This window comes from Miniopterus natalensis, chromosome 22, assembly GCF_054644295.1.
Source record: "Miniopterus natalensis isolate mMinNat1 chromosome 22, mMinNat1.hap1, whole genome shotgun sequence".
NCBI classification, from domain to species: domain Eukaryota; kingdom Metazoa; phylum Chordata; class Mammalia; order Chiroptera; family Miniopteridae; genus Miniopterus; species Miniopterus natalensis.
In genome coordinates, this window is record NC_142102.1 from 13,061,307 (window position 1) to 13,084,179 (window position 22,873).

Consider the following 22,873-nt stretch of genomic DNA (forward strand, 5'->3'; position numbering starts at 1 on the left):
GGGACCAGGGGCAGTGGGGTAGTAAGTACAAGACTCCAGAGTGAAAACTCCACGTTTCCTTGGATCTTCTGTGATGAAGAGTCCAGCCCAGGTGGATGGTGGGACCACGTGGGAGGAGACCTGCCCTCGTAAGTACTTTTCGGTCACGTTCCTGGTCATGTGCACCTTGGAGATGCTGCTCTGGTAGTTAGTCCAAGTGTAAAAAAAAGTCCTCACTTGCCAGGCCAGCATGGCTCAGTGGTTGAGTGTCAACCTATGAACCAGGAGGTTGAGGTTCGATTCCCGGTCAGGGCACATGCCCAGGTTGCAGGCTCCTCGATCCCCAGCAGGGGGTGTGCAGGAGGCAGCCGATCAATGACACTCTCATCATTGATATTTCTCCCTCTCTATCTCTCTGAAATCAAAGATGCATTTACAAAAGAAAAAAGTCCTCACTTGAGCTTCTAGGGGCTCCCCTTCTCTGAGCCACAGGCTCAGCTTGGAGGAACGGGGTGGGGGGCCCAGCTGCTCAGGTGTAGGCATGAGCCTTGAGCCTGTTCAAGTCGGGAGGCTTCCATCCTCTTGCACTGGCCTGTGCTGACCAGTTCTTTCCGGAGAGGGAGGCAGCCATTCGTGGTACTTCTTGCTGTTCTTTGAAGAGCCCCTATCATCAGGCCTGGTCCTCTGGGGCTCGCAGGATTTGTGTGAGGGCCTGCTGTCGGGTAGGCTGTGCTTGGGCCCGTCTGCTGGACTGGTCCTTTGGAACATTGTATTTTAGTTTGAGGTGCAAGGAACCCTACCCATGGAAGAAGACTGTCCCTTCTGTGAGGTGCAAGAGCTCAAAGGGGGGGGGGGTCCAGGGCCCCTCATTTGAGGCCTGGCTGGCAGCAGGTTGGTTTGAAGTTTGCTGGTAAAGTAAGTTCCTGCAACTTTTAAGTGCCACATGTCCCTTTTACTCATGCATTTTGGGGGGGGCGGGAGAGAAACATCAATGATGAGAGTCATTGACCGGCTGCCTCCTGCACGCCCCCTACTGGGGATCGAGCCCACAACCCTGCAATGTGCCCTGACCGGGAAGCTCCTGGTTTGATGCTCAACCACTGAGCCACACCAGCCGGGCTGGAGCAGCTTTAAAAGGACAGTGACGCTATGTAAGTTGAAGGGAAAGCCGCTCACATAAGGTGACGTTTGAGCAAAGGCTAGGAAAACATGAGATGAGCTTCCAGCTGTGCCTGGGGCTCCACCAGGCTTAGCCTAAGGGGCCGGGTGGGGTCCTGGGCGGGGTGTCATCCCCTACTTCACCTTCCCACGCCCCGGAGTGGCGTCCCTCGCCCTGCGCTGGAGCCCATCAAATAGGCGACCTGGTCGCAGAGCCCAAGCCTGGGCTGGGCGGGCTCGGAAACGGGGGAGACCCGCTCAACCGGTTGGGGCGGGCCGCCTGCACGCCCGGCGCTCGCCGCCAGGGGCCGCTGCGGCGCTCGGGCTCGGGCCCCGCGCGTCCCGGGCGAGGCGGAAGCGGCTCTCTAGCCTGCGCCTTATAGGCCTCTCTGGCGCTTCCTGTTTCCTCTTTCGCCAGGGACCCGCCAAGATGGTAGGTGCTCCGGCCCGGAGCCGTTGTCTCCCGCAATCGCCCTCCATCCGCCTCTCCCTGGGGCTTCTAGCCCGCAAGGCGGGGCGCGGGGCCGCTGTCCGCCCCGAGCCTCCGCGGGCCGCTGGCTGCCGCGTCGGTCCCCGCGCTCCAGCGGCGCCCGCCCGGCCCTTTTCCTTTCCTCCCGCGGGCTCGGCCCCCGCGTCCCCGCGTCCCCGTGACCGTGTCTTCCCCACGCGCAGGGCCGCGTCCGCACCAAGACGGTGAAGAAGGCGGCGCGGGTCATCATCGAGAAGTACTACACGCGCCTGGGCAACGACTTCCACACCAACAAGCGCGTGTGCGAGGAGATCGCCATCATCCCCAGCAAGAAGCTGCGGAACAAGATCGCGGGGTGAGTGGGGCGCCGTGGCCGCGCGGGGCGGGGGCCCGCCCGGGTCTGTGGCCCCCGGGGCCGTGTCCTGAGGGTCTCCCCCGGCGCGAGCCTCCCTCCCCGATGCGCCGCCGGAGGGCGCTGCAGGCGTCGCGACCCGGGTCCGGTCGGGGGCGTCCTTACCTGGCGGCGACACCTGGGCCACGCCCGGACCCCCCCCGCCGGAGACCTGCTGGTCATCGTACGGGCGCTGCGTTGGGGACCGGCCGGCTGCGGGCAGGACTCGGGCGTGCGGGGTGGCGGCCAGGTGCGTGCTCACAGGTGCGCGTGTCGAGAGGCAGGGCTCCGGAGGGTGGCGCGTCCGACCTCTCCCATCTCAGCGTGGAGAAGGAGGACCCAAAGGTGCCGCCCCCGTGTGTGAGTGTGAATGCGTCTTGCGCGCTCTGCTGCTCCAGGTACGTCACGCACCTGATGAAGCGCATTCAGCGAGGCCCCGTGAGAGGCATCTCCATCAAGCTGCAGGAAGAGGAGCGGGAGAGGCGGGACAACTACGTCCCCGAGGTGAGCTTTTCCTCCGGGCCTCTGGGCTCCCCGCCCAGCCCTCCAGGTGCCCGGCTTCTAAAGAGGCCCCAGGCCAGGTGGAGAAAGGCGCTCCTTGGCCCACCTACCGGCGCGTCCCCCGTCCCCCAGCCCTAGGTGCCCACAGGCCTGCGTGCAGCGTCGGCCGTGCCCCGTTGTGGGGGGGCCGTTGATGACGTTTGCCTGCCTCGCGGTGTCTTCTGGTTTGATGCTTTGCCTGAGCGCGAGCATTCCTGAAATGTCAGTAGTCTTAAGGTTTGTTTTTTGAACCCCCATAAGTGGTGATGCAAAGGTCAAACCAGAAGAACTGATCTTTGGGGCCTGTAATCCCTCAAGCCCACCGCTCCCCTGGTGGGATCCTATCCTATGTCCCTTGCGGGTGCCCCTCCTCTTTTGCTTTTCTAAGAGTATTGGGGAAGTTTGGGGCGGGGAAAGGGAACCCCTCAGTTGATATTTTTGGGCGTTCCTGTTCCTTCCAGGTCTCAGCCCTGGATCAGGAGATCATCGAAGTTGATCCGGACACGAAGGAAATGCTGAAGCTCTTGGTAAGCATGTGCCCAGTTCCTGGCGGAGGCCTCCCCGGGCGCCCCTGCCTGGGTGGCATAAAGCCAGGCGTTTTCCTCCGTTCCCCATGCACCCCTTTCTTCCTTGGTTCTGTGGCTGGCTCCTCTCTGTCGCTCCTGTGGTTCTGGCCCTGGTTCTCTCATTCTGTGGGCTTTCCCTTGGGGTTCATGCCCTTTTTTTTTTTTTTTAATTTATCTTTATTGTTGAAAGTATCACAGATGCTCCCCTCCAACCGCTGACTTCTTTGTTCTCTGTATGAGATCGACAAGTGAGCTGTGCTTTTACGGAGCGCTACCCAGATAGCTCAGCTGTTGTCAGTAGAGGTCGATCGGTGCCTCGCCTGTGGCTTATCTTAGTACTTTCTACATAGTTGACTGTTGATCGCCTGCCATTCGTGAGGCAGCCTTCCTGAGGCTGGTCCTGGAAAGGCAGTGGGACTGTGTGATTGTCTAGAGTGATGACTCTCAAAGGGAGAGATGCCACCAACCCCACCCCTACCCTGGGACATTTGGTAATGTCTGGACACATTTTTTTGGTTGTCACAGCTGGGGGATCCTAGCACACTCTAGTGGATAGAGGGCAGGGGTGCTGCTAAGCATCCTACCACGCACAGGGCAGCTCCCTAAAAGCCTCCTGGGGAGTGCAGGGTCCTTGATCTCAAGTAGACCCCCTGTAAGCTTATTACTCTGCAGTGGGGAGGAAAAGGCCCTTTGTTGTGTTTCTTTGGGTTCCCACCAGCTTGACGCTGAGCTGGAGGAGGCTGACAAGCAGGGCTCAGTGGTGGTCCTGGAGCTGACCACAGATCTCGCTGGTGTGGCCGCACTGAACCCGTTTTGTTGTTCCAGGACTTTGGCAGCCTGTCCAACCTGCAGGTCACTCAGCCTACAGTCGGGATGAATTTCAAAACACCACGTGGAGCCGTTTGAATCTTTCTGCTTAATATTATCAATAAACCATGGAAAACCTTGCTTGTGTTATCTGTGGGATTGGGCGCTGGTGGAGCCACGGGCAGGAATTCTTTACCAAGGAAGGGAGAGCTCACAGGCTGGATCTGGGTGTGGCTCTGACCTGAGGATCTGCTGAGGCTGTGGGTCCAACTGTGTGTGGGGGGAGGGCTGGGCTGGTGCCTTGAGTAGTGGGAGATGCAACTGCTTGGTTTTTGTGTTCTGCACACTGGTCTGCTTTGTACTGCTGGTGCTGATCTGGGTGTTTTGTGCTGGGCATGTGTGTGGATCTCTGAAGAAGTGGAGCCCGGGTGGGTCTGGCTGTCCTTGTCAGGTGCAGCAAACATTCTAAAAATACCTTGTAATTTCAAATTTGGAAGAGTTGCAAAAAGAGTATAAAGGAACTTCCGAATGTTCTACCTAGATCTACCAATTAATTACATTTTGCCCCAGGCGCTTTTTATTTTCTTTGTATATACTTTTTTTTCTGATTCTTAGTGGGTCAGGAAATTGTGTATATACACGTGTCCTTTTGCCCCAAGCATTTTTAGTGTCTGTTCTTTTATGTGACCACAGACTAACCAAAATTTGTAAGTTTAACATTGATTCAATACTATATAGTCCATAATCAGGTTTTCCTAATACCTTTTAATACAGTTTTTGGGTTTTTTTTTTCCCCTAGTGCTGGAGGATCCAACCCAGAATTGCATTGGGATTTCATGTCCCTTTTCACTGACGTTTTTGAACAGCGTTGGCTCGTTCTGTAGCCTGGCTCTGATGTTCCAGTGTCCTGTAGCTTTCTGTGGAACCGCAGAGGATGCTGTGTTCTCGGCGTCACGCTGAGAGGCACAGAAGGTCACCGTGTCCCACTTTCAGCGGTTACTTTGAGCAGCTGGGTTACGGTGCATCAGGCGTCTCCCCTGAAATTGCCCTGTTCTCCTTTGTAATTTGGGAGATGTTTTGATGCTAAACTCCGTCAACTCTGCGCACTGGCTTTAGCGCTCACGGGTGATGGGGTGACTGTTACTTGGTGGGTTTTGTAAGGCAGAGCCTCGTGGACGGCGGGCCCGGCGTCTGGTCCCGGCAACAGCTGCGCGGAGGCTTCCCCTCTGCCCCTGAGGGTTTTGGTGTCTGGTGAGGGGGCCTTTCTGTGGGTGACGAGTCGGCGCCCGGGTAACGGGATGAACCCTGCAGCCCGGAGCGAGGCCGTTCGTGCTGTTCGCCTCCCCCGCCGCTAGGGGCCAGTGTGGTCCCGCGTCGGCCGGCGCACCTGCGGCGCGGGGCGCTCTGGGCACCGGGTGGGCGGGGAGGGCGCCTGCGCGCCTCGGCCCGCACCTGTGGCCCGTTAGTTTCCCGCGGGGCGCGCGCGGGGGCGGGACCGGCGCAGGTGTCGCGCGTGGGCCCCGCGCGTGTCCGAGAGGCCGCGGCCGGCAGTGGCGGGAGCGCCCCGGTGCTGCCTCTCCCGGTTGCCGGGGCTCGCGGGACCCGCCCCCAGGGGCCGGGGTCTGGGGGGGCCGCACCGTCCCGCCTGCGACAGGGACCCCGCTGCTCGGCGACCGGACCCGGACGGCCTCGGGTGAGCTTTACTTTTATTACTTGATGATGATGATGATGATGATGATGGTGGTCAAAGCGCCACCTTCCGAGTGAGGTGAGCGCGGGAGGCGGTTGTGGAAAACCTGGGGGGCCGTGGGGAGCCCCCGCGCGCGAGGCGGGTGACGGGGTGCGGCCTGAGCTACCCGCGGGGTCCGGGGCACTGCCCACCGCGGGGTCCACAGCACTGTCCGCAGCGGGGTCCGGGGCACTGCCCACCGCGGGGTCCATAGCACTGTCCGCAGCGGGGTCCGGGGCACTGCCCACCGCGGGGTCCACAGCACTTTCCGCAGCGGGGTCCGGGGCACTGCCCACCGCGGGGTCCACAGCACTGTCCGCAGCGGGGTCCGGGGCACTGCCCACCGCGGGGTCCACAGCACTGTCCGCAGCGGGGTCCGCAGCGGGGTCCACGGCCGGGTCCGCAGCGGGGCCCGCGAGCCGGGGGACAGGCGGCGCGGCCGCAGGGACCCAGAACTGCCAGCAGGGGGCGCCGCTCGCCAGCCTCTGAGCTGCGCGTCCCTGCGAGTCGGCGGCGGGAGGAAACGGGCGGCCGCTCAGCCCCGGGCGCGCCCGGGTGAAGGCAAAACGCGCCCGCGCGAGAGCCCGTCCACGGAGGGTCGCGGCATTGTCGCTAACAGCCCCGGGTGGAGACCACCGAGGGCACCAGCTGGCGAGGGGAGGCCGAGCCGAGGCGGGCGCGGTGCCCGCGCGTGGGTAGCGTTCAGCCGTCGGAAGTGGGGCGCGCGACACGGCGGGCGAGCCTCGGACACTCTAGGCCGCGGGAGCCGGATGCGAAAGGCCGCGGTTCCGTTTCCAGGGCGACGAGCTGGCCGTGGGGCAGCGAGCAGACGCGGGGCGCAGGGGCGGGGTGACCGTCCCGGGCACAGGCCCCACGTTGGGGACCCCGAAGGGTTTCGGGCACAACCTGGTGAACGTACCGAGCACCGCTGGGTTCTATGCTCCGAGATGGTTAAAAATGTGACGTTTTGTGAGTTTAATTTCAACCAAGAAAGACACGCACCTATTCCAAACCTTCCTGATAGAGGCAGATGGTGTCTGATTGCGAGTGGATCGGCCCACCCGGGAAAAGCGCCCTGTGATTGGACCCCATCGGCTCCACGGGGCCCCCAGGGTCTCTGAGCCTCCTGGGGCAGGAAGTGGATGTTGTCAGATCCCTGTTTTTAATGTTTTTATTGATTTCAGGGAGAGAGAGAGAAACATCTATGATGAATCATTGATCGGCTGCCTCCTGCTCGCCCCCTACTGGGGACGGAGGAGCCTGCACCCCCGGGCATGTGCCCTGACCGGGAATCGAACCGCGATCTCCTGGATCCTAGGTCGATGCTCAACCGCTGAGCCACACCGGCCGGGCCAGCAGTTCTTTCCTTGAGGTGGCAGAAGTAACTGATCCCAGGGCCGGCCCTCCAGCCCCCCCCCCTCACCCCCCCCCCCCCCCCCCCCCCCCCCCCCCCCCCCCGTCTTGAGCTCTGTAAGATTCATTGTGTGTGTCTGTGACCACAAGCACTCGTACAACAAGCAGCCCGTGTGACAAAACCGATTTTACAAAACCGTTTGCCTTCTTAAACAAAAAGTATGCCATATATATTTTTTATTAAGTCATAGAAAACTCATTTGTATACAAATTTTTTTTTTTCCACTTTGGGGAAACCAGAGTATTAAACAGCCGGGCACCAAAACAGAGGAATGATACATCTCATGTTATGCAGAGAGACGAACCTTCAGTTGTCACATTTATTATATTTTTTTAATGTCAAAAGAATCAGTAACAGGCCGTGGGCTCCTTTCACCCTTAGGCCACGGGGCTACTCTCTGACAACCCCCGATTCCCTTTAAGGCTATTTTCATTATTCAAACCCAACATAACTTTCAGAGATGGTTAACTTGAAGTCTTAATATGAACTCAATTTTTTTCCCTAACACTGGCTCTTAGAGAATTCGTAAATGCCGAATTTCAGGAGGTGGCCTCGTCCCACAGAACGGATCACGCCTCCTTTCTACAGCAAATGTGTAACAACAACGTGGAATACATTCCAGAATAAGTTAAATATTAAGACACATAGGTATGGCAGTAACATTCTACTCTCCTTTCTACCATGTGAATCCCGAAGGTCACCCTAGTCGTACAGGCTTATAAAACGGTGAAGGCTGAGAGGGACCCGGGGGTCCTGAAAATGCACAACCACCCGAACCACATTCTCTCAATGCTCGGGCCAAAAATATCTACACGTGGTCCTGCCGGAGCCATGCCTGCATCCATTCCGCAGGACGTCGCAAGGAACAGACTCCGAACTTCCCCAAAGGAAAAACAGGCAGTGGTTTTAAAGGTCAGGTCGTCACTCGCTCCACTTTCGAACAAGACCCCGGAGGTCACACTGTGACATGTCTGCACTCATCCCAAATACGCACATCATATAAACACAAATTAAATAGTATCAAAATTATTTTAAGTTAAATCGAAGACCACTGTTTTTAAGTGCATGGCCTCCCTCTCCCCCCGCCCCCCCCCCCAGCTTCTTGAATGTGTGTCACAGAGCAAGAACCAACATCTTCAGTAACATTCACGTCCCTCCCTGTGTGTTGGAGGCCAACCTGCTTCCTCTGAGAGCTCCCTGGAGTAACACGTGAGACCTTAGTGGGGGGCTGGGGGGAGAGGAAGCAATTTTCCACTCCAAACGGAGGGACTGTCTCAAAAAGTCCTGCTCCCAAACCGAAGTCTGGATTTCAGACTCAGCAAAGCAGGAACTGGAAAATGGGATCTTCGGGACTGGCTCCTCACCCGCGGTGACCGCCTGCTCCCCCTGGACCCTTAACCTTGCAAGCCTCACTCCAAGCCGCCCCCAGGTCCAAGGCCCCTGGCTGTCAATCTGCAGACCCGGAGATCTCCCAGGGAATGTGTAAACAAATCCAGGAGAAGCTGCATTTCTGCACGTTTTCATTACGTCTGTGAAAAAATACCTCGGGCTAAGAAAAATAACAGGAAAGGCTGCCCCCACGTCAGCTCCCCACAAGGCTCGTCTTTCGCTCATCCTGCAGTAGGCGACTAGAAAGTCAACACAAATACTTTTTTTTTTGGCCTGGCTTGTCCCAATGGTATTGAAGTTACAAACCTGTCTTTGGACTACCCTCTCCCCAAAACAATGTACCTGACCTCGTTACTGGAGGTGACTCGGAGAGGAGGCCAGGCTTCTGTGCAGGTTAGGGTTCTGGCTGTGTCTGTTCCGGCTGCGCACCGAAGAGAACATGGTGTTGCAGCCCGGGACCTTGCATTTGTGCAGCTGGCGGAGGTGCACAGTTTTGTAGTGGGCCCTGAAGGTCCCTTTATTACTATACGTCTTTTGGCAGAGGTGACACATTATGGGCAACCCGGAGGGCAGGCTGGCGAGGCTCTGGTCGGCCTTCTCCATCAGGACGCAGATGGGGTACTCGTCTTCCCCGGGGGCGAGGCCGGGACCATCACAGTTCCCGTCACTGTCCTCCATGAGCACGGTGCCCTCCTCACTCGCCCCGTCCGAGTCCCAAGAGGAATGGCTGCTGCTCCCCGACTTCATGCTCGAGGTAGTGCTCAAGTCCAGGATGGCGCCGTCGCCCGGCGGGCCCGAGCTGTAGCTCTCCAAGGCGGCACCGTGGACTGGGGTCATCGGGTAAACCAGGCTGCCCACCCGACCGGTTCCCTTGAAGATCACGGACGTCTGGGAGGCCTGCTGTGTGAAAGCCACATCCTGATAGGCCTCCTTGGCCACATCTTTCAGAAGGTACGCTGCCCGGAAATGGTCTTCGCTGCTCTCCAAGGCTTCCTGGGTCAATACTTTTTGATGGAGGGTTAGGTTTGAACTGTGTCTATAAGAGGAAAAAGACAGTTAGCAATGGGTTGGGCTGTGTTTTTTTTTTAAATATATATATTTTTTTATTGACTTCAGAAGGGGGAAGGGAAAGAGAAACATCAATGATGAGAGTCATTGATCGGCTGCCTCCTGCACGCCCCCTGCTGGGGATCAAGCCTATAACCTGGGCATGTGCCCCGACTGGGAATCGAATCTCAACCTCCTGGTTCATAGTTGACGCTCAGCCACTCAGCCACACCGGCCAGGCCGGGCTGTTGTTTCAAAAATAGTCATCATTCTGAGTGGAGACAGGTAAATACCAGAAAAGCCACGTGGCGTGTGAGAAGTGATGCTAAGCGGCGTGAGAAGCAGCCCGTGCCTAGTGGACGGGCCCACGGCTGCCTGCGATTGTCAGGAGTTAGTGCTCATGGGGATACGCAGTTCTCTTCGATTTCCACTGTCCGATGGACACAACTTCCTGGACCTCATCTAAAGAACGGCTGGACCTATCTCCATTCGGCCAGTTTAACTGGGACACTGGCACCAAAGGGTCCCAGGAAATAACTGGTCACAAACGACAAGGAACTTATGAGCGGAGAACTTTATCTCGATGAAGCCTCTATCTTCTAGAGCTGCCCTGTCCAACACGAGAGCCACTCACACATGGCTACTGAGTGCCTGGGATGTGGCTGTCGTATCTTCAAGCGATGCTATTTTGGAGAGACTGAAATAAAGTAAATGACTGAAACATTACTTCACCTGTTTCTTTTTACTTTTTAAAATATGGTTACTAGAAAATTTAAAATTTCCTATGTGGCTTGCGTCAGGGTCTAGAGCAGGGGTGGGGAAACGTTCTTCTGCCAAGGGCCATTTGGACATCTATAAAACATCGTTCGCGGGCCATACAGGATTGATTATCAGCTTAAAAATGAGCTATGAGAAAAGCTCCTAGATGGACTGAATTTTGAGTCCCGCCTGCGGCTGCCTTGACCAAACAATTTCGTGGGCAGTATATGACCCGCAGGCTGGCCGTCCCCAACCCTGGTCTAGGGCGTATGGCTCCAGGAGTTCTACAGGTGTCAAAATCTGATTGGCTAGAAATAGTAGAGTGTGTGTGAGAGAGAGAGGGAGGGAGGGAGGGAGCCAAGTTCAGTTCACGTCTGCAACGTCTCACTGTGTGCCAGACAGGGTATTTGCAGATGCAGCACCGTGAACGCACCAATCTCCCACCTGGTGATTACTCCTGAGGGGCAGGTGATGGGTACCCATTATGACACAGGCCTTGGACTCCTACGGTATCATTTGGGTGTAACTTGTCAGTCAGTGCTGGCGTTGCTCAGAGACCCCCTGCTAACCTGATGAGCAAACAGCCCTTACCAAGGGCCACAATCTTAAAGAGGATAAGAGAAGGACCCTAACCAGGAAAAATACTTCCCCTGACACAGCTCAGAATGTATGCTGGGGTCAAACGGGAAAAAAAGACCCTCATCGACATAAATACAGACTGAACTTTCTGTCCTAAATCTCCAGAGATACATGAGGACCCCGGGGAGGTGGTTTAATCCTGCTTCAGATTTACGATTTATCGTCTCCCTTCTGTTCCCCTCAACACGTTTTTTCCCTGAACGTCACCAGAATTGTACTCCCAGGTCGCCCGCTGTGCAAGCAGCTCTTCTTAACTACAACTCTGACCTGTGGTTATGTCAGCGTTCTGGGCTGAGGGGCAGGGATGTGTCAGCAGAAAACCAGACGCTGGGTTGACATACAGGTTCCAGTACATACAAGCGGTTTAAAAAAACAACCACCACCAGCCAGACAAACACATTCACTGGAACCTTGTGCAGAAAGGTCCCTGCTGCAACAAAGCAAGGCTCTGGGCCCCACGGGGCTCAACGCCCGAGTGTCCCACGGATACCAAGAGCAGATGTGTGGGCTCCTCTCACCGCCTCCTCAAGCCTCAGAGTGTCAGGAAAACCCGGTACCGACAGACGTCTCATCTTTCATCCCAACGTCCCTGAAATAACCTGGGAAATGCCTTTACTCTTTGATACCTTAATATGTAAAAAATCTTCCATCCAGCTGTTGCTCCTTTCCAACATAGCCCGTTAACCGGAAATCAAGAGAAAACGTCTCATTCAACGGGCCTCATGTTATAAGATGAAAATCACACAAGTTTTGGGGAGCTACAGGGATCATTTTAAAAGCACCCCTTCCTTCCTCGAATGTCAGAGGCTAGTTCACGATTCCTTATGCCAAACCCTTGGGGCCAGATGTGTCTCTGACTCCAGAATTTCTCAGACTTTAGAAAAAGCAGAAAGAGGCACATACTGTAATGTCGTGTTAATGCCCCCATAATAAACCCGTTAACAGTTCTGCAGTAACATATACCAAAACCCCCACACAAAGGGTGACGTAAAGGCAAAGACAAAGAGCCCCCCCCATCATTTCAGGTCACGTCTTGTGGCCGAATGAGTTTAGATTTTGGAACTGAAAATTCAGGAGGATGGATCTACAGGACAGTGTTTCTCAAACTGTGGTCCCCCAGCCCAGCAACGTCTGTACCAACCCCAGGGGAACGTAGAAATGCAGGTTCTCAGGCCCCGGCCAGACCCCCTGAAGCAGAAGTCCTGGGCGTCAGGTGACTCAGAAACGGGTCGAAGTTTAAGAACCACCACCTTAGGACAAACAGCTGCCAGCAGGCGCCCTACCTGTCCCTGCTCCTGCGGGAAGGGAAGGTGGCCTGGCAGCCCTCCACCGTGCACAGGTGCGGCTCCTTGGCGTGCGTGTTCCGGTGGTGCGTTTTCACGCCGCAGGCGTTCTTGAAGGTCTTCTGACACAGGTCACACTGGTGGCGACCGTCTTCCTTCCGCCTGGCCGACGAGCGCTGGCCCTCGTGCTCCAGCTCCTTAGAATCTTCGAAGCAGGGAAACGCCATTCCTCGGGTGGACAGGGCGCCAAAGAGCCCCCCGGCCAGCAGGTGCTGCTGCAGCCTGACGTAGTCTGGGAAAGGGAGGCAGGGCTCCACCCCAGGCGGGAGGGGGAGCTCCGGGCCGTCCTCTGCCTCCCTGGGCGCCATGGTCAGCGTCAGCGCTGGCTTCTGCTCCAGCTCCCTCTCAGAGCTGCGTGTGGCCTGTTCAGGGGTTCCACCGATGACTCCCCTGGGCTCGGTCACCGACTGGAGGTGGCAGGCCACCTGCCCTTCGGGGAGAGGCTTCCCTGGGCATCCCGACTGCGCGGGCTGCTCCTCCGGTGCCCCGCCCGACCGAGGGCTGCAGGCTTCCAGCTCATCCTCACTGACCACCTGCAGGGGCAAGTCCTCGTCGGAGCTGAGCGCCTGCCTCCTCTGCTCGGCAATCTCCACTGCCTCCTTCTCGATTTTGATCGGCATGCTGGACTTCCGGGACTTCTTCTTGGGAAGGGCGTCGAAGGGCATCTCGTTGGAGACCAGCTGCTCTGAGATGGAAGAGGACAGCAGGGGGAGGGAAGGCAGCACCCCGGGCGTGTTCGCCAGCTCGGCAGGAGCGGCAGGGCTGCGGTAGAAAGGCAGGACAGGCTGGACAGTCTTCAGGACGGGAAGAAGCATGCCGTTCTGCCCGGCGCCCGGGAAGACCCCTCGGCCCCTGGAATCCTCGCCCGAACCGGGGCAGCCGGGGAGCGGCCTGCAGTCCGGAGACGTGACCGCGAACCCCGGGCGCTTGCGGTTCTCGGAGGCGGCCAGGTTCAGGCCACTCCTCAGGTCCCTGTCCCTGTTGTTCCTGTTCATGGGCATGTGCAGCCGGGGGTTGGGGTTGGCGCTGTGCCGGTTGCGGCTCCGCAGGGAGCTGAACTCCATGTTGCAGCCCTCGACGGTGCACTTGTGCTTGACCTTCAGGTGCACGGCGCTGTAGTGGATCTTGAGGGTCCCTTTGTCGTAGAAGGTCTTCTCGCAGGCTGTGCAGAACACCCGGCCCTTCCTGGTGCCCAGGCCGTTCCTCTCCGGCTTCGCCTTGGCTTCGGGGGACGGCTGTGTCCTCTCGGGCTTGGCGATGAGGTTGTAGGGGCTGGAGTCGCTCAGGTGGGAGCCGTCCGCCCTGCCAGCGGCAACGGTGTCAGGGCAGCTCAGACACTGCTCCTTTTCAGCCTGAAACGGCGAGGAGCCGGATGTCAGGAAGCTGCTGTCGGGGAAGGGCCCCGGGATCTCCTGCCTGGGGTCCCGACCCTGGTCCTGGCCAGGCTCCAGCACGTATTGCTCGGGCAGTGGCCCAATCAGCGCAGGAGGCACCGGGTTGAAGAACTGCAGGGGGAGCATGAGCGTCATGTTGTTTACGAGGTTCTCAAAGGGGTGCCCGTTGCCGGGACTCCCTCTGTCCAGGGAAGCGGCGAGGCTGGCACCCCTGGGGCCGCAGCTCTCGATGAAGGCCCTAATGTCCATGTTCGCCGCGGAGGGCGGGACAATGACCGACGGCTCCTCCTTCTCCTGAACTGCCATGAGCTCCACTATGGACTTGGTCTCTCCAAAACGCAGGAACTGCTGCAAGGCGGCCACCTCCTCCTCGCTCGTCATGATGCTCCAGTGGTCCAGCACCTTTCCCGAGGCGTCCTGAACCCAGACCAGAAACAAAAAGCGCAGTTAACGTCCCACTCCTTACACTTTCTTCTGAGAAAGGAGCCATGGGGTCTCGGCCTCCACGGGCACTGCAGGGCACTTATTCGAAAATGACACCCCCCCCCCCAGTTGGTTTGGCTCAGTGGCCCGCAGACTGAAGGGTCCCGGGTTCGATTCCAGTCAAGGGCACGTACCTTGGTTTCAGGCTCGATCCCCAGCCCCAGTTGGGGTGCGTGTGGGAGGCAACCAATCGATGTGTCTCTCTCACATCGATGCCTCTCTCTCTCTCTCCTCCCCCTTTCCTGTCTCTCTCATATCAATAAACATATCCTTGGGTGAGAACAGAAAAACACACACAGCATATCTTTTGAACAGTAGTAACTTCTTTACCTAAAGACTCTAGATGGAGCAATCAGACATATTCACTGCATTTTAATAATCCGCCCAAGCAGCTACCATCAGGAAACAAATGAACCTGTATCGATCCATGGCCCGTGCTCACAGAGCACAGCTGTAATTACCCTGTAGTGTTGGAGATCTTTCAAACTCCAGCAAGGCCTAACTTTTCCCAAAACTGCGATAAATATTTTATCACAGAACATGTATTTGATGGCCTACTGAGATTTTTCGCAGTGCACGTAAGGGTTTTGGAGATGCTGAGGGATGTAGTAACATCATAAATTTTTCATGCGCCAGAGGTTCAAGGTAATTGATTCCATATTTTTAATCCCAACACTAGAAAGCAAGATTATTAGGACCATTAAATATTGATCTGATGTCATAATGTAAGACCGTAATGCTACTCTCCTTAAAAGGTTGTTTCTAACCTGCCGGGGGTCCTGCACTCGAGGTGAGCGAATGGGTTTCCGTACGAAGATCATGGCCTTTAGACTTAGAAAGCAGCGGGTTCAAATTCTGGGTCTGCCACCTAGGAGTTGAGTGTCTCTGGCAAGATTTAATATGTTTTTATTGATTTTTAGAGAGAGAGGAAGGGAGAGGGAGAGAGAGAGAAACATTGATGAGAGAGAAACATCACTGATAGGCTGCCTCCTGTGCGCCCCCTACTGGGGACTGAGGAGCCTGCAACCCAGGCACTGAATGGGTATGGAACAGGAGACCTCCTGGTTCCTGCGTCCGCTCTCAACTACTGAGCCACACCAGCTGGGCTTTAGCAAAATTTATAAGCAACTCTGAGCCTCTGGTTTTTCGACTGGAGAAAGGGGATATTCTACCTACTTCATAAGACCATTGGAAGAGGGTCTGGGTCAATAAACGGTCGTTAGCACTCATTTTAGGGATGTGGCCTGTCTGAGTGAGACCAAGGTGTACGCTCGTCTTGGAAATAAGTTCGTACCCCTGTTTCAATGAGACTTTTACCCAAGTTAGCTGACATTTTCCAGTACAGTGGCAAGAAAAAAAAATGCTGCATCTGTTCCATATGTCAGAGAAATGATGTCATTCATATCAGGGAATAGGTTCTGTGCCTGTGAAAACACCTCTGTAGCCTCTGGATGTAAAACAGGAAGGCTACCCCCAGGAGCTTGTTAGAGAAAGGGAAGTGAAACTACTGTGCCAAGCGTCCTGGCTGGAGGGCTCAGGTGGTTGGAGCGTAGTCCCGTACGCCAAAAGGTTGAGGGTTCGATTCCTGGTCAGGACACGTACCCAGGTTGGGGGTTTGATCCCCGGTCAGGGCATGTGTGGGAGGTTTGCCTCTGACTCTGCGAGATAAGTTCACTTTCTCACCCCCAAAACCTCGGTAAAATCTGACACAGACGGCATCTGTGCTCACAGGCAGCTTGCAGATAATAAAAGGAGTGGAGGCAGCACCCAGGATGGGGCAGGTGGTTTACTAGGGAACAGCCGCTTAGTGACACCCAAGTTAGAGAACCGGGTAACACTGCCCTGTCCAGAGTTTCGCAGATGTGGAGGAAAGCGCTGGGTTCCTCCCAGAACGCGAGGTCGGGCTTAAGCCGTTAGAAAAAAGTATTAAAGGGAAGGGTGACCACAGTGGCTGTAGCGCTGGTCGGCAGCTGGGCTATGACATCTGTTACACGGATGTGGACGGGAGAAGCCGCCGGAGAAGGGTGGCTGAGCGCCGTACCTGCAGCACGTATCCGCGGACGTAGTCCTGGAGCGTCCAGCCCAAGGCCTGGAGGATCTGCAGGACCTCGTCTTGCTTCAGCACACTGAAGAGCCGGTCCAGGAGGATTTTCAGGCGCACAGGGATGGCCTGCGTCCCGTAGAGCATGAGGCTGCTGATGTCGAACACCACGTTGGACTGGACAATCTCCACCTGGCTTGTTGGGTACATGGGGGGGATCCTCAGCTTACTGAGAGCTAGAAGAACAAGTGGAAGACAGAACGGCATTTAAAGATGCCCACTCTCCGGAGAAGCACTGCGCAGGAAGTAGGCTCGCGCTAACTCTCGGAGATCCGTTCCGGCCGAAAAAACCAAACACGACTGTGCAAATAATTGGTCATCTTATAATAGCTTTTGCAGGGAACTTACGAAGTGGGCCGGCCCGAGACTCTTCTCTCCCTTTCCTGTGGCATCGCTGAGTAAAATAGCCACGGGTGTGTGTGTGGGGGGTGGGGATGCAAAAAATAAAAAGGGGAGGGGTAAAAACAAAGCTGCAGGTGCCTAACGGAGAGGACAGACCATCAGGAAGCACCAGGTGAAGAACCTGGACTGGGGCCCAGCTGACCTGGGAGTCCAGGCCACTTCCTAGTTACCAGCTCAGCAAATTAAACCACCGAAGTCTGTGCTGTCCAAAGCCACAGGGATCAGCCCCACATGGCTACTTAAATTTAGATTTAAATTCATTAACATTTAAGAAAACTGGGAATTCAGTTCTGTGGTCACACCGGCCATGTTTCAAGCACTTGGCAGCCACACGTGGCAAGTGTAGGGTCAGGTTCAGCCAATAAAAACGCAGGATGCCCAGTGAAATCTGCATATAGATTTCAGGGAAACAAAGAAGTGGGATATGCCTAGGCTAAAAGATTACTTATCGCTTACTGTGTCTGAAGTTCATTTAACTGGGCCTTCTGTATTTTGCTTGGGCTAGGGCTACCATATGAGGCCGCACAGAATGGTCCTAACATCGCAAAATGCTGGCACTGAGGCACCGGCGTGCACACCTTTAGAACAGGGCTAACAAAACACGTGTCACATGGAGTTGTTCAGATTCAAAGACATAGCATATCCTACAAAAAGCTCTCAGCCTGGTGCCTGGCACACAGTAGTAACCTACCAATGCCAGCTGTCATTCTTAGATACTGTGTCCATTCCTGAATAACTGTTAATTTATTTAGAGGGAAATACCACCAGTCAAGAGAGGGGGGAAGTCAATTTACCGTGGGCCACCCATCCATGTCTGCACTGCTCACACTGACGGTGGTTGATTTTCCCTGGTTTGAAACTTGGGCAACTGCAGTTCAGAGTACAGCCAATAGCCTGCAAAAGAGAACACGGGCACGTGTATGCTTAGCATGGTGGTCGCCACGTGTGGGACACACGCAGCACTTACAAAACAAAGCCTCCACTCAGCAATATTCGTTGAGCAGTGCGGGCCTGCTCCACGCCAGGCCCAGACGTGCACTACTGGACCCCGGAAAGAGGAGCCGCTGGCCTGGGACCTGGAGACGGCGAACACGACACAGACATTCTACCTGAGCGAGTCGGTTACAAACGTCAGGACTTTTTATGAGACTGTGGGTTGGAAGGAAATATCTTGCTGGTTATTATTAAGGACACAGGGAAGGTGAAGAGTCACATTTTCACCACATCTCTTAGGTTGACCAGAGCAATGCTGCGTTGCACACGGAGGTGCCTTGGAATAAGTAAAAGGGAATTAATTGATCGGAATGGAGAGTAATCCACGTGGGATTCGTTCCCGGTCAAGATGTGGTAGGAGCTGAATTCCTGAATGGACTTGAGGACGGGTATTGGCTGGGGGGTTCCCCAACTCCCGCTGGTGGGATTGTAAATGGTGCAGGCAGCTTGGAATTGCTGGACCACAGAGAAACTGCCCAGCTGCCGTCCGAGGGGCCGCACCGCCCTACAGTCCCACCAGCGATGCGCCAGGGCTCCCATTTCCCCGCCTCCCCGCCAGCACCGCGTGAATAGGCTGGCAACAGAGGGCAGTGAAAATGCTCCCGAGGACACTGCACTGCAGCGATGAACACGCATCGTCCAAACCCGCAGGATGGACGACACCGGGAGCGAGCGCTAAGGTGAAACTACAGACGGTGGGTGATTCTAACGCGTCCGTAGGCTCCTCATTGTAGCTAATGTGGGTGGCGCATAGGAAGTCTCCGTACTCTCTCGAGTTCGCTGTGAATCTAAAAGTGGCCTAAAAAAAAGTCACAAAACAAAGCAGTGACCTTGCTTAAATCCACGTTAAAATTCTCCTGGTCTGACTGTCATTACGATTCCTTTTGGGTTACAACGGGCCTGACCAGGGCAACTAGACGCGAGACTTTCAAGGGAAGGAACAGGGCTGTTCTCAACTTGAGGCGCTCAGCAGGTAGCAACGGTGTTACCCGATTATCAGAAACAAAACGCAACAGGAAACATGGGAGACTCGGAAAGTCATCCGGTGTCACACAGGGAACTCCAGACAATCCAACACTCGCCCCGAATGACGGGGGAGGCTGTGCGGTCTCACCGGGGGTGACACCGTCCCGAAGGCGTGACAGTTTCTTATTGGGGCGTGTGTGGAAAAACACGGCTCTTTTTATGTCTAGAGCACAGATACACACCCGTAAACAAGATACGTGGTGCGTGGTATGATGGCTTCTAAAGCTTCCTTAGCTAGGGGGCCGGGGAGCGATGCAGGGAGAAGTGAAGAGAGCGACTGAGAAACGCCGCTCTCGTGCCGGAGTTTATTTCACTTTTTGGTTACACGGCTCCTCCTTGGCTCTACGTTTGACTAGTGTGTTAAACACACGAACGCACACATCCGTATACCTACACGCACAATTATACAGTTACCTGGACTGGAAGTGAAAGGGTTTAACTTTAATTTTCATTACGTGCTGTCAGAACACAGGCTGTAGAGGGCCCGTTACTCGTTGGGGGCACACCTGATACCGGGCCGTCCGTCCGGCTTCTCAGGACTTCCCTGCGGCAGGCGGACCAATCGCCTACCTTCCCAGCAGCTACCGGCACGCTCAGGACTCAGCCCCGCACATCGTTCACAACGTACACTCTAGCCTGACTGTTTCCCAGGAAATTTTAAGGAGGAGGGAAGTTCTTATTTTGGATGACGTCCCTGAAAATGTCACTCACTCCCTAAAAAACAAGACTGACCCTCCGCCCTGAGGATTCACACAAAGCCCCAGGACCCTCGGGGTGACTGTCTGAGGCCCAGCACAGCGAAACGACGCAATTCCCAGCACATTTCACGGCCTAAGGTTGAAATTTTTTTTTTTTTTTTTTCCCCTGCACCTCTTGACATCCCACTCAGGCTTTCTCAACTTCAGCATTATAGACGTTTGGGGTCGCGTGGTTCTTGACGGTGGGGGGCTGTCCTGTGCATTGGAGGATGTCTCGTGGCTGCTACCCACCAGATGCCACAAGCGACACCTCCCTCCCCCAGGGGTGGATACCAAAAACTGTCTCCAGATATTGCCAAATGCCCCTGGGGGCAAAACCGCCCCCCAGTTGAGACCCGCCCACCTACCCTGACTATTCCCTTTACAGTGTCTACTTTGGTGACAGGATTTTAATCAGTTTTATCTGCAGCCCCAGTGTATGAATGCTGCTTTATATGAACCTACTTGACTAAAGCTTAATAAAGCTCGTCAGACATCTATGGAAATAAATCTCAGAGGAATTAGTGATGAACTAAAAAGGCTAATCACGGTGTCTCAGGAAACTAATAGGAGGCCCTCGAGTTTTTTCCACCCACCTAGGAATTCCACAATGTAGTAAAATTACAGCGCCGTGATCTTAAAGACAAATTAAAACTTCTAAAACGAAATCAAACCACACAAAAAATTGTAATCACGGGACAAAAAGTGCTGATGTAAATCAAGATGGAAAACTCTTCGAACATACATCCTTTCCTCTGGACTCCTGACCGACGTCCTTCTAGGAACAGAAAGCAGATGTTTCCAACATCCCAAACTCATCAAGGCACGATTATCACTTTTTGGCGAGCGCGCTTTAATCAGACTATTTCTGAATCGTTATTAGTCACTTTGATGTGCTACAGATCAACATTCGAAACAGCCATCTCTCTCTCCCTTCCTCTCTCTGAAATCAATAAAAATGTATTTTTTTTTAAAAAAAGATTACAATTTAAAATGTGGTTCTTTGGCCGCGTTAGCCACATTTCAAGTGCTCGGTAGCCACATGTGGGCCGTGGCTACTACAGTGGACAGTGGAGGTGAGAAGATCTCTGTCATCATACAGAGAGTTTTACCAGGCCGTTGTGAGCCCAGCGGTGAGACTGGCTACTCTTCCAGCCCCTGCCCTTCCACGCGGTGGCTTTCGTACTTAGGTGATCTCATCGAATCCCCGCTACATCGCTGTGAGGGGGGGACTGTTCTCGGGAAACTTAAATGTATGGAGGATTTGTAATTTCCCCAAGGTCACGTACGTGGGTGAGCTTTACTGTGAGCATTTATTATGTGTGCAGCACGGCAGCAAACAGCGCCCATGTGTTACCTCATTTCTCAAACCCACCCAGGAGGCAGGTATTCCTAGACCCATTTTATAGATGACGAAACTGAGGAACTCACGGACTATCAGGGTGGTCTCACATCTGGATACCGGAGGCGGATTATTTCTCAAAATACCCACATTTGATGCTAACCGCACTTACATTTATGGGTTTATTTAATCCCTACAGCAGCTCTGAGAGTTACGCATTACCACCCAAATATTTACTGGGCATTTATGAGCCAGGTGTTTTAAACTCGGAGGGCTAAAGTGTTGAACAAGACCAACACTTATAACAGAGAAAAGAAACCAGCAAACGAACCACACCTTATAGAGTAAGATTAGTGGGGTGAAGGAACTAAGCAGAGATCTCTGCTAGCAATTTTACTGGGTGCCGGGCATGGAGGGGAAGAGGTAGGAATAAGCGCCCCTTAGGGTCACCATCAAAGGCTCCGAGGAGGTGACATTTGAACTGAGTGTCAAAGGATGGTAAGGAGCCAGTGAAGAACTGGAGGCACAGGGAGTGTTTTAGACAGCGGGTATAGCAAGTGCAAAGGCCCTGAGGCACAAAAGCGGTCGGAGTTTTCATGGCACGGAAACGGGGGCCGGCGTAGCTGGAGTGGTGTTAGTAAGGTTAACGGTAGGAAATGGGGGTCAGGGAGGTAACAGAGGCCACTCTGCATAGGATGGCAGGGCAAGCCAGGGATATGGATTTTATTCTGAGTCTAAAGGTATAAAATTAGTAAGATTTGCCTATTAAAATGACACCTTTGGATGCCGGAGCTGGGGAGCCTGAGCTCCTTCCACCCCTCAGGACACTGGGCATCTTTTATGGGGAGGTAGTAAATCTTACTACCGACCTCAGGCAGCTTACGTCTCACTTCCTGTTAAGCCAAATAAGTTTCAGCTCCATGACTTGGAGCCTCTGACTATAAAATGGGCTGGATATCTGCTCCTGCCTACCTCGGAGGCCTGTTAGCCATATTAATGAGAACATACAGATGGAGAGTTAAAAAGAGCAATTAGCGCCGTAAGACTGTTGTTACTGCCAGGCCTGCAACAAGTAAGTTCTTAGGTCCCTTGGGCTCGGGTGGTCTGACTGCACAGACAGGGCTACTGAAAACACTTATGATAAAAAACCCTCCATAAAAGTTGCTTCACAGTGAGTCATTCCTGGGAAGAGGCAGCAGGCGTGAAACTCAAAACCAACACCTAGTGCTGACCCTGGGCCTGACCCTGGTAAGCCTTTTACCCGTGTTACTTAAGAGAATCGTGAGTGGATTAATGAGAGGGCTGTACCATGCGTACTAATTACAGATGCCCACTCGATATCCTTTTGCCCGATCTGCCTTGGTAAAAAAAATCTTAATTTCCAATCTCCTTTGGTGGCTAGGTTACTAAGCACTAGCCAGCGGTATACAAGTAGAAGTTTTCAGGCGGCGCTTTACGGAAAGCTCCTTATACATGGGAGGTGGCTCAGCTGAGGGACTTCTTTGCCTGTCTTCCTTCTTGGAACAAGAGCATGATGGCTGGACTTCAGAGGCCATTTTGCAACCATGAGGCAGACCTTGAAGTCAGGCCCTAAGGACTGCTGAGCAGAAAGGATGGCTTCTTAATTTGGGAGCTCTTTCACTGGTGCCAAGTACAGTTCTCCTAAGTTACACACTGATCTCACTGACCACGGACAAGGCCACATAAAAACGGTGTGAAAAATTGGCTAACCTAGTAGAGATCACTAAGGCCAAGCTTAGAGTGTGTGGTCCTCCCTTAAGTGTGAGATCCTAAGGCTGTGCCAGATTCTTGGCAGTAAGGATCATAATTTCCCAACTGGAAATCAAAGGCCCCAGTCTGCTAAATTACAAGCCAGTTGTTAAAAGTCACCAAGCCCAGCTGGCGTGGTTCAGTGGTTGAGCATCGACCTGTGAACCAGGAGGTCATGGTTTGATTCCCGGTCAGGGCACATCCCCAGTAGGCGGCGTGCAGGAGGCAGGCGATCAATGACTCTCTCTCATCATTGATGTTTCTCTCTCTCCCTCTCCCTTCCTCTCTCTGAAATCAATAAAGACATTATTTTAAAAAATAAAAAGTCACCAAGCTTTAAAATAAAAATGCTTTAGGTTTTTCCAAGTTGCTATTTTTTAATGTTAAATATAGAC

At 54.5% G+C, this 22,873-nt stretch overlaps 3 protein-coding genes across 4 annotated transcripts in view; 2 read left to right on the top strand and 1 right to left on the bottom strand.

Annotated features, from left to right (window-relative positions):
• Positions 1–1,509: 1,509 nt before the first annotated feature.
• Positions 1,510–4,050, top strand: RPS17 (ribosomal protein S17). Its single transcript, XM_087829202.1, has 5 exons — positions 1,510–1,570; positions 1,810–1,961; positions 2,396–2,501; positions 2,999–3,064; positions 3,929–4,050. The coding sequence occupies exons 1-5, from the start codon at positions 1,568–1,570 to the stop codon at positions 4,007–4,009; spliced, it is 408 nt and encodes a 135-aa protein (XP_087685328.1). The 5' UTR covers positions 1,510–1,567; the 3' UTR covers positions 4,010–4,050.
• A 1,467-nt stretch (positions 4,051–5,517) lies between these two features.
• SH3GL3 (SH3 domain containing GRB2 like 3, endophilin A3) overlaps positions 5,518–22,873 on the top strand; it is a 103,508-nt gene continuing 86,152 nt past the window's right edge. For both annotated transcript variants that reach the window (XM_087829235.1, XM_016215684.2), the window contains exon 1: positions 5,518–5,603. The gene's annotated coding sequence lies outside the window, so the exon portion shown is untranslated. The remainder of the gene's footprint in view (positions 5,604–22,873) is intronic.
• BNC1 (basonuclin zinc finger protein 1) lies at positions 8,641–18,143 on the bottom strand. Its single transcript, XM_087829263.1, has 5 exons — positions 18,113–18,143; positions 17,405–17,533; positions 16,149–16,384; positions 12,171–14,041; positions 8,641–9,478 (listed from the first exon to the last, which is right to left on the bottom strand). The coding sequence occupies exons 1-5, from the start codon at positions 18,141–18,143 to the stop codon at positions 8,794–8,796; spliced, it is 2,952 nt and encodes a 983-aa protein (XP_087685389.1). The 3' UTR covers positions 8,641–8,793.